The 11,707-nt window shown below is 35.4% G+C and overlaps 1 protein-coding gene across 1 annotated transcript in view; it reads left to right on the plus strand.

Annotated features, from left to right (window-relative positions):
• The first annotated feature begins 5,160 nt into the window (after nucleotides 1-5,160).
• LOC127079950 (uncharacterized) overlaps nucleotides 5,161-11,707 on the plus strand; it is a 23,023-nt gene continuing 16,476 nt past the window's right edge. The window contains exon 1 of the mRNA XM_051020297.1: nucleotides 5,161-6,102. Within this exon, the coding sequence (XP_050876254.1) occupies nucleotides 5,161-6,102 (942 nt within the window). The remainder of the gene's footprint in view (nucleotides 6,103-11,707) is intronic.

Below are 11,707 nucleotides of genomic sequence, written 5' to 3' on the forward strand. Positions count from 1 at the left end.
TTATAATGAATTTGATAATTAAATTTGACATAATTTTTTTTTTAGACTTGACATAAATATATTTAAAAATCACTTTAATCATCTTTGAATATCACTGCTTTATACTGTTGGTCCACAAAATGAAAAAGATAAAGATGGAAGAAGAGAGAGAAGAGAGATAATTGAAATAATAAATTTTCACTACTCTTCAAAACGATTACAACAAATGGTTACGCACACCCACCATACACACCACTGTTGACAGCTACATTTGTTTATATACACAACAATAATGTCACGTAGGCAAAATGTTAACCTACACTAGCTAGATTAAGCTTAACAAAACTAATACTAGTACTACTGAATATGAATTACATCTAACATCATTCCTTAATTCATATCCAACTAATCAAAACTAACAACACCAATTTTATCCCTCAGGTGGAGAAATTTATCAGTCTTGATCGCTTTCGTCAGAATATCTGTCAGCTGCTTCTGGATGCTACAGTGCATAACTTCTATGAACCTGACTTCTCAAAAAATGAAACTTAGTCTCAATATGCTTACTTGTCCCATGCAGCATTGGGTTCTTGGCAAGATCAAATGCAGACTTGTTATCAATCATCAGCTTCAGAGGGTCTACCTTGATCTTCAAATCCAACAATAAATTCATAAGTCAAACAACTTGACATGTAGCTACAACACCTGCAATGTATTCAACTTCACTGGTTGACAAAGCAACAACTGATTGCTTCTTGGAACACCAAGAAATAGGACATCCCATATACTTAAACAAATATTCATAACTACTTCTTATGTCAACTCTTTCTCCATATCAATCATAGTCTGAGTAACACATCAACTCTGAACTAGCCTTTTCACCAGAAGGGAACAAAACTCAATACTTCAGAGTCCCCTTAATATACCTCAGAATCCTAATAGCAGCTTGGTAATGAGGCCACTTAGGTTAACTCATGAACCTACTAACCATTCCAACTACATAGCAAATGCCAGGAATAATATTACACAAATACCTCAGAAAGCCAACCAACTGCTTGAAAGTTGTAGCATCTACATTATCACCCTCAGGATCAGAATCCATTTTGTGATTTATTTCTAAAGGCATACATGCCCCTAATAGCAGCTCAAATCTCTTCAGAAGTTCAAGTACATACTTCAGCTGATGCAGAATGATACCCTTCTTAGAGTACATAATCTCCATCCCTAGAAAATAAGTCGTATTTTCTAGATTAGTTATCTGAAACTCATTCATCAGCACCTTCTTGAACTTAGTTATCTCATGTTCACAACTTCCTATTAGCAATATGTCATAAAAAGTGTGATGAACATAGACATCATACTACATATCACACTTTCTGAATCCTTGGTGCTTAAAAAATGAATCAATTTTCAAATTCCAAGCTCTAGGAGCTTGTTTCAGTGCATATAACCCGTTATGTAACCTATACACCATCCCTTCCTGATTCTTTTTCATAAATCCAGGGGGTTATGACACATATGCCTCTTCTTGCAATGGACCATTCAGAAAGGCAAATTTCATATCCATATGCATCAGAAGCCAATTTCTGTTAGCAGCTATCGTAATCACCAGTCTGATTGTCTCATGTCTTGCTATAGGATCAAACACTTCAAAGTAATCTAACTTAGATTTCTATAGAAAACCTCTTGCTACTAACCTTGCTTTGTTTTTACCAATTGATATATCTGGCTTCAGTTTCACCTACAAAACCCATTTGACACTGGTGGCTTTCTTGTCCTTTGGAAGCTAAATCAACTCCTAAGTCTCGTTTCTTTCTATAGTCTCAAGTTTTTCTCTCATAGCCTTCAGCCACACTTTCTTCTTGAGTGTTTCTTCAACATTAACTGGTTCAAAGTCTACTAATATGGCACACTAATGACTTCTCCTTCAAAGTCTATTTCAGTCTCTTGCAGCATGTCAAACTCTCCAAACCTTCTTGGAATGTTTCTGATTCTATGTGGCCTATGAACTTGTTCAGAATATTCTTCAGACGCTGGAACCCTAGAAGTACCATCTTTAGAGGCATGACCACCTTTAGAGTATGGAATATTCCCATAGTCTAGATCTCCACCAGAGTCTGAATCACCATAAGAATTTGGGTCAGAATCAGATTCGCCTTCATAGTCAGACTCGTCTTTAGAGTCATACTCACCTTCAGAGTCACCTTCAGAATCATCTTCTGATTCTGAAGTATCTTCAGAAGTTGGCAATACACCAGAGTTGGATTGAGATTTACTTCAATCTCACACTTCTAATTCCTTCACAATGACATCTCTGTTGAATTCAACCTTGTTAGTGACAGGACAATAAATCTTATAAGCATTTGTACTGTGCTACCCTACAAGCAACATAACTCTGCTTCTGTCATCCAACTTCCTTTTCTTAGCATCTAGAACATGTTTGTAACAAACAAAACCAAACACCTTAATATGGCTCACTGATCAGTGCATTTTGATGCACATTCTTCTATAATTGTACTTAGGCATTTATCTAGTTTATTTTTCTTATTTTACTATTTTATTATATTTTTAGATTTAAGTTCATGTTTGCCTTTAATCTATTTTCGTTTGCTATTTTCAGTTTTAGCGGTTATTTGATACCTGCCCACTGCTCGGATCATAACTTGAGCTACGGGATGCCGTTTTGCAAGTTCTGACATGCATTGGAAAGCTAAGAGAAAGAGCTAAAACTTTAATGTTGAAGCCAAAAGCTGATTCGGAGTGCAGACGTCTCAAATAATTTGTTGAAGTTTCGTACTTTAGGAAATATTTTCTTTTGGGCCATTTGTTGGGTCGAATTTAGGTTTTTCGGCACAGTTTGAATTATAAGTGAAATCCTAATTCTGTTTAAAAGGGCAGCCGTAGTACTGTAGCAAATACACATTATTCACGATAACTTTTGCTTTTGTGCGATCATGAAGAGAAACTAATCTTCTAGAGTCAATCTGCTGTAACTGAGTTTCCAAGACTTTGAGGTTTTTATTCTATCAATTTAATTTCATTCTTTTTCAATTCTATTCTATGAAATTTCATTTGCTTAATCTTTATTTTATGGAATGATTTCGATTAAATTCGTATGATTGCATTCCTAACTATTAATCGTTGTTTTCGTCGCTTTGTCGTTAAATTGTGTTTGTAAATCGTGTTTGCTTAATTCACGATTGTATTTATCCGTTTGCTTAATTCGGAATATAGGAATATAAATATGTCATATATCTATTGCGCTTGTCAATCGAATTTGAATCGAATAGAGATCGAAGCCGCTTAGGGAATTGGTAGGTAAAAACCAGTGATTAGCCGGAAACCGAAAACAGTAGATTGACTTATTTTATAATCACTTATTTTAATCACTTTTTTTTCTTTTTTTTCTAAATCGACCACTAAAACATAAATCCCCCATAAATCGATTTCATTAGGTTAACAATAATACAAGAATCCTTGTGATACGATACTCAAGTTGTCGCTTCCGCTAAACTATAATTTTCTAATTACTTGTTTTGACCTGTGTGCGACAGCGGATCAAATTGGCGTCGTTGTCGGGGATTCTTGTAGATTTTAACCATTATTATAGTCTAACTATTATTATAGTCATAAGTGTTATGTTTTAACATTTTTTTGCCCTAACTTTCTTGTGTTCTGATGTTTTTGCGATTTAGGATAAAAAAAATCTATTTTTTTTTTAAAAATCGTCTCAAATTATTCTGATTTTTTGTCGATTAACTAGGAAAAAGTCAAGGATCAAAAGTCTTTATTTAGAAACTAAATAGTGGAAGTCATCCTAAAAACTCGAAATTCCTTATTTTTCTATTTTTTATGATTTTTTTTCTATTTTGATAGTTTCAGAAAATTCCGAAAAAAATCTCAAAAAATTTAATTGACGTTATTAGATTAATTTTTGTGTTTTTGTATTTTTTTCCCTTTTATTTTAATAGTTTTTTTTACGTATATCAATTGTTTGTTCTTAAAAGGGACATTGTCGATATTTTCCTATTTGTTGTTGCATTACTGAATTAGTTATGTGTTTTCTCATTGTTTGTTGATTTTTTTTCTACTGAGTTTAATATGGCTGACCAAAGAACTCTGAGAGAACTTGCTGCTCCTGATATGAATTACAATGGTTTATGTATTGAATATGTTGATGTTACTGTTCCTTTTGAGTTGAAATTTGGTTTAATACACTTGTTGCCAAGGTTTAATGGTCTTGCAAGTGAGGATCCGCATAAGCATCTTAAGGAATTTCAGGTTGTTTGCTCTACACCATTGAGACCTAAAGGAATCACCGAAGATCACATCAAGCTGAGAGCCTTCCCGTTTTCACTACAGGGTGCTGCCAAGGATTGGTTATATTATCTTGAGTCGAATTTTGTCACGACTTGGAATGATTTGAAGAGAGTCTTCCTAGAGAGATACTTTCCTGCCTCCAGGGTTGCATCAATCCGAAAAGAAATATGTGGTATTAGACAGGGAAATGAGTCATTGGCTGAGTATTGGAAGAGATTCAAACAATTAGTATCCAGCTGCCCTCAACATCAAATTACCGAACAATTGCTTATTCAGTATTTCTATGAGGGATTGTTACCAATGGATAGAAACATTCTTGATGTTGCTAGTGGTGGAGCACTTGTCGATAAAACTTTAGTTGCTGCTAAAGCCCTAATTGAGAACATGTCACTCAACTCCCAACAATTCACAACCAGAAATAATTCTATGGTCCAAACAAAAGGTGTGAATGACATTCAGGTTTCCTCTTCCAACAAGGCTTTAGAAACCATAATTGAAGAGCTTACTTCTTTAGTGAAACAAACGACAGTGAGTAAACCTCAAACAGCAAAGTTGTGTGGTATTTGTACTTCTACTGAACATCCACCTGACACATGTCCTATTCTTCAAGATGATTCGGTCACTCAGTTGCCTCAAGCATATGCAGCTAACTTTTTCAACCAAAGCAACAATCAGAAAGGGTACAACATTCCTGAATTGTCCACCAACAAATATCATCCCAATTGGAGGAACTATCCAAACCTTCGATATGGAAACCAGCAGCCCACCCAATAACAATTAGTCACACCCCTGCCACTTACCACTCCCCAAGTCTCCACCTTTGCACCTTCCGGACCTTCATTGGAGGATCTTGTCAAACAAATGGCTGTTAACAATCTCCAATTTGCGCAACGAATAGATTCCAGTATTCAGACTTTACAGACACAGATTGGACAGCTTGCCACTTCGATGAATGCCATGCAGCAAGCCCAAGGATCAAACCAACTTCCTGCCCAAACTATTATGAACCCAAAAGGTCCTAATGCTAATGTGAGTGTAATTTCGTTGAGATCCGGGAAGGTAACAGAACCAACCCCAGAAAATAAAAAAAAAAATCTTGAGGTAACACCTGGACCTTCTTCCGTTGTGATAGAAACTGAAACCTTTGTTGTGGTAGAAACTGAAAAAGAAAAAGAGAATGAGTATGTGCCACCAGTTCCCTTCCCACATAGAATACTGAAAAATAAAAGGACTGATGATGGAGACAAGGAGAGAGAGATTTTAGATGTGTTCAGAAAAGTGGCGGTAAACATTATGCTTCTTGATGTTATTAAGCAGGTTCCAAAGTATGCAAAATTTCTAAAAGACTTGTGCACAAGTAAGAAAAGGTTGAAGGGCAATGAGAGAGTAAATTTGGGACGAAACATTTCAGCCCTTATCCAGCCTAAATATTCACCTGAAAAAGCTACTGTTTCATCCCTCAATCAAGCCATACCCCAGAAGTGCAAGGATCCAAGAACTTTTGTTATTCCATGTACCATTGGGGATAGTAAATTCGACAATTACATGCTTGATTTGGGAGCAGGCATTAATGTTATACCTACTTTTGTTTATAATAACCTTGATCTTGGTCCTTTACAACATACAGGTTTAATCATTCAACTAGCGAATAAAAGTATTGCTCGCCCTATTGGAGTAGTGGAAGATGTCCTTGTTCAAGTTAATGACTTGATTTTTCCTACAGATTTCTACATTCTGGACATGTATGGAGAAACAAATTCAAGCAGACCGCCCATCATTTTAGGCAGATTGTTCATGAAAACGGTGAAAACAAAAATTGATGTCGACGATGGAACCATGTCCATGGAATTTGGTGACATTGTCGCAAAATTTAACATTTTCGATACCATGAAACATCCCTTGGAGGAGCATTCTATTTTTCATATTGAATTGATCTCTGAGTTGGTTGATGACACTTTTTCTGAATTGTTTTCACTTGATTTTCCATCTCTATCTGGGTTTGATGATGTTTATTCATGTGATGATTGTACTGACACTAACCTTTGTGTTGTTTGTGCTGAGATTGATGCTGCCTTGCAGGGTGATAGTATAAATGAAGTTGTTTATGTGGCTGAAGCTCTTGACATTCCGACTGCCCCAAACATACCATCCATTGAACAACCACATTCTTTAGAGCCTAAACCACTTCCCGAGGATTCATATTATTCATCAAAGCTTCAACTTAAGCAGAAATATAAGAAGGGAATTGGATGGACCTTGGCTGACACTCGTGATATTAGCTCATTCATATGTATGCATAGGATCTCACTTAAAGATGAAACAAAAGTAGTGAGACAGCCCTATAATCCTTTAATTCTTGATGTTGTGAAAAAGGAGATCACTTTCACGTGCCCATTCAATAATTTTACTTATCGAAGATACTTTTTTGATCCTGGAATACAAGACAAATGCACTAATCAAAATTTCAAGGTCAATGGACACTACCTAAAGCTACTCCATGAGAAACTGACTTTGGAAGAAGAGACTATAGAAGAGCTCTCTTTGGGAAAGGCTGCTTATGCGATCATTTATCCGCCTTGACTCCTCGGGTGTGTTCTTTCCTTTCTCTCACTCTTATTTTATATTTGTGCTATTTCATTGAGGACAATGTATGTTTTAAGTGTGGGGGAGGGAACCATTTATTTGTTTTGTTTTCTCTGTTTTGTTTTCAGTTTTTCTCTGTTTTGGTTTTTGTTTGCTTTCTTAAAAAAAATTGCATGCTTTTTCCTTTGGTTTTTGAGTTACAATTATGAGTATTTTTCTTAGTTCTCTTGGCTAAAGTCTTGTGGTGTGATGTGAAAAATTTGTTGTGCATTTTTAGTATGATAGGTAGGACTATACTCTAAATTGTATATCTTTAGCAGTAGATCATTAACCCTGGTGAGCTTTGAGCCTTATATGAATAACATACAAAAATCCATCTCTTTCTTTCTTGTGTGATTCACTCATGTCTGTTGGTCTCTAGAACTTGAATTGCCTCTTGTTGATGTTGTTGTTTACTTGTGCACACTGATATGATAAAGGCAATTTTATTTTATTTTGTTTTTTTTAGCTAGTTATCCAAAAAGTCAACCCTAAAATAATTGCATCCCTTGTTTGAAACCCCATTGAGCCTATTATCCTTTTTTTATTTAAAACTCATTACAAGTCGAGAAGTGAAAAACAATATTATCACCCTATTCAAAGGGTTGAAAGGGTCTTGTTTGGAGTTGTGTGGGATTGAATAATTCTGTTTGTAATATTTCAGAAGTTGGCAGAAAAAGAAAAAAAATAGAAAAAAAAGAATGAAAAAATAGAAGGATAAGAGGAAGAAAAAATAGAAGGATAAGAGGAAGAAAAAAAAGGAATTATGTTTTTAATATTTCAATACATGTCAATACATTCTCCTTAAAAAAAAGAGGAAAGAGAAGAGAAAACAATTGCTATAGAGTTGTTCAAGTGAATAAAATATTTTGTAAATTCAACTTCCGCAGTTTCTTTCAAGTCTCTTTTATCTCTTTAAATTTTAGCCTAGTACCCCTTAGGATTTATCTCACCCTTACCTTGGCCACGTTACAACCAAATAAAAGTTATTTTGATATTTGTGTGCATGTATTTCAACTGTGGATGTTAGAGTCCTTTCAAGCTTATGGTAGTACTAATTTTCATGTTGTACTTTGAGTGTAAACAGTTAATCTAAACACTTGAGAGTTGAGTGAATTACATCCTGTGAGGATCTTACTATTGTTGATGTACTTTTTGGTAATCTGTTTTTCTATATGCTTTGAATGTCACAAAAAGTTGCTTACTAACACCATATTCTTGAAGCTTAGACTTAGAATTATGCTTATATCCTGTATCTTGAAAACTTTTGGAAGTGCATGCTCTGTTTTCTTTCCTTTTGTTTTGAAATTGTAATTTTGCTCTGAATGCAAAAGTTCAAGTGTGGGGGAATTTGATCAGTGCATTTTGATGCACATTCTTCTATAATTGTACTTAGGCGTTTATCTAGTTTATTTTGCTTATTTTACTATTTTATTATGTTTTTAGATTTAAGTTCTTGTTTGCCTTTAATCTATTTTCGTTTGCTATTTTCAGTTTTAGCGGTTATTTGATACCTGTCCACTGTTCGAGTCATAACTTGAGCTACGGGATGCTGTTTTGCAAGTTATGACATGCGTTGGAAAGCTAAGAGAAAGAGCTAAAACTTTTATGTTGAAGCCAAAAGCTGATTCAGAGTGAAGACATCTCAAATAACTCGTTGAAGTTTCGTACTTTAGGAAATATTTTCTTTTGGGCCATTTGTTGGGCTGAATTTAGGTTTTCCGACCCAGTTTGAATTATAAGTGAAACTCTTATTCTGTTTAAAAGGGAAGTTGCGGTACTGTAGCAAATACACATTATTCACGATAACTTTTTACTTTTGTGCAATCATGAAGAGGAACTAATCTTCTAGAGTCAATCGGATGTAACCGAGTTTCCAAGGCTTTGAGGTTTTTATTCTATCAATTTAATTTCATTCTCTTTCTAATTCTATTCTATGAAATTTCATTTGCTTAATCTGGATTTTATGGAATGGTTTTGATTGAATTCGTATGATTGCATTCCTAACTATTAATCGTTGTTTTCGTCGCTTTGTCGTTAAATTGCGTTTGTAAATCGTGTTTACTTAATTCACGATTGTATTTATCCGTTTGCTTAATTCAGAATATAAGAATATAAATCTGTCATATATCTATTGTGCTTGTCAATCGAATTTGAATCGAATAGAGATCGAAGCCGCTTAGGGAATTGGTAGGTAAAAACCAGTGATTAGCCAGAAACCGAAAACAATAGATTGACTTATTTTATAATCACTTATTTTAATAACTTTTTTTGCTTTGTTTTCTAAATAGACCACTAAAACATAAATCCCCTTAAATCAATTTCATTAGGTTAACAATAATACAAGAATCCTTGCGATACGATACTCGAGTTGTCGCTTCCGCTAAACTACAGTTTTCTAATTACTCGTTTTGACCCGTGTGCGACAACGGATCACTCACACTTTATTTATCTCCAATCCACTTCTCTAAAGGAATAATTTCCTTAGGATTCTTGGTTGGACACATCTTGAGCACATATGCTACAGTAGCAACAACTTCTCCCCACAAGTGTGAGGTAGCTTCTTCTCCTTCAGCGTGCTCCTTGTCATATCAAGCAAAGTTCGGCTTCTTCTTTCAGCAAGACCATTGTGTTGAGGAGTGCATATAGCAGTCACCTCATGCTCAGTTCTATTCTCCTCATAGAACTTTCTGAACTCTATAGAGTTATACTCACCTCCACCATCAATTCTGAGAACTTTCAGCTTCTGACCACTCTGATTCTTAGCCTTGATTATGAATTTCTTAAATTCAGCAAACACCTCGTATTTGAACTTTATAAGGGATACCAACGTCATCTTTGTGAACTCGTCAACAAATGAAACAAATTATTTATTCCCTCCAAGTGAAGGTACTGGAAATGGTCCACACACATCAGAATGTACCACACCTAGAGCATGTTTTGCTCTTTGAGGCATTTCAGATGCAAATGGCAGTCTTGGTTTCTTCTCTCTCATGCACACATTGCATGACTTCTCTGGCTTCTTAATTGCAGGAATTCGATATACCAACTTCTTTGAATTCATATGCCCTAAGCTTTTGAAGTTCAAATGACCAAATCTTTTGTGCCATAGTTATCTTTCCTTCACAACACTTATTGCACTAAGGCATTCAGAGTCTGCAGTTTTAGCATTCACTTTGAATGTTCTATTCCTTTCCTATTTTGACTTCATAATCAGCTTCTGATTACAGTCATACAACTTCAAAATATTGCCGTTCATGGCAACTAAAAATCCTTTCTCAATTTGTTGACCTACACTCATCATATTTCTTTTCATGCAAGAAACATACCACACATTCTGAACCAATCTTGTTTTACCATTATTCATAACTACTCTGACATTTCCCATACCTTCAACATTGAGGTATTTATCATCAACACATATGATTTTTTTCTTCTTTCTAGAGTCAAAGTCAACCAGTCATTTTTTTCCCATTAAGATGATTTGAGCAGCCAGTGTCCATATACCACTAGTCTGCCAAATACGCATCATCAGATTCAGAAGCCATCAATATCATAGATTCATCATCAGAATCTCCTATGGCTATATTTGCTTCTTCTGACTTCCTTTCCTTATTTGACCAACAATCAGCAGCGAAGTGGTCAAACTTCTTATAATAGTAGCACTAAACCTTCCTCCTGTCATACTTCTCCTTCTCCTTTTAAGCACTCTTTTCCCTTTTAAAAGTTGAGGTTTCTGATTTATGAACACCATCAGATCTCTTCTTGGCTTCTGACCAAGACTACTTCTGATAGTTCTCACCACAAGCTGCTTTTAGAGCTTGTTGCTCTGCCTCCATTTCAGAGTTTCTCTTAGTCAGACGCAACTCTTGTGCCTCTATAATGCTTTGCAGCTCTTCAATTCGCATGGTGCTAAGATCCTTAGAATGTTTAATTGCTACCACAATGTAATCAAACAAAGGAGTAAGAGATCTAAGTACCTTCTCAATGATTCTTTCATCGGAGAGAGTTTCTCCACACGACTTCATCTCATTTGTGATCAGAATCACTCTGGAGATGTAGTCAGGTACCTTCTCATTGTTCTTCATATTGCGATTCTCATACTGCTTACGTGTAGACTAAAGCTTCACCTTCTTCATTGATGCATCATTGTCGTAGCACCGTACTAGTGTGTCCCACGCATCCTTCTCCGTCTTCGAATCAACGATCTTCTCAAACATGTTCTCGTCCACACACGCTGATGGATGTAGAATAACACATTATGATCCTTCTTTCTCAGATCACGTTGAGCATTCCTCTGCGCATCTGTTGTATTTGTCGGAAGTGCAACCGGAACGTAACAGTCGTTGACGAGATCAAGAACATCTTGAGCGTCAAACAACACACGCATCTGAATCATCCATTGATTACAATTCTTGCCATCGAACACTGGAATCTTAGCACTCAGATTATTGTTTTCGTTCATCTTCAATCTTGTGAAATTCACTCAGATGTCACCAAACTTTAGTGTTTCCCAATCCCGCAGAATCAAGAAATGTGATTCTATTACGATTCTTATAAAAAATTCAACACAAATTCAAGAAACGATATCAATCACATAACGTTTCACCGTTCACTCGTGTTTTCCTGTGGATTTGAATCAGAGCTCTAGATACCAATTATTGGTGCACAAGGGGAAAAAGATAAAGATAGAAGAAGAGAGAGAATTAAAATAACAAACTTCCATTATTCTTTAAAACGGTTACAGTAAATAGTTACACGTACTCACTATACTTATTTATATACA

This window comes from Lathyrus oleraceus, chromosome 5 (genome assembly GCF_024323335.1).
Source record: "Lathyrus oleraceus cultivar Zhongwan6 chromosome 5, CAAS_Psat_ZW6_1.0, whole genome shotgun sequence".
NCBI classification, from domain to species: Eukaryota; Viridiplantae; Streptophyta; class Magnoliopsida; order Fabales; family Fabaceae; genus Lathyrus; species Lathyrus oleraceus.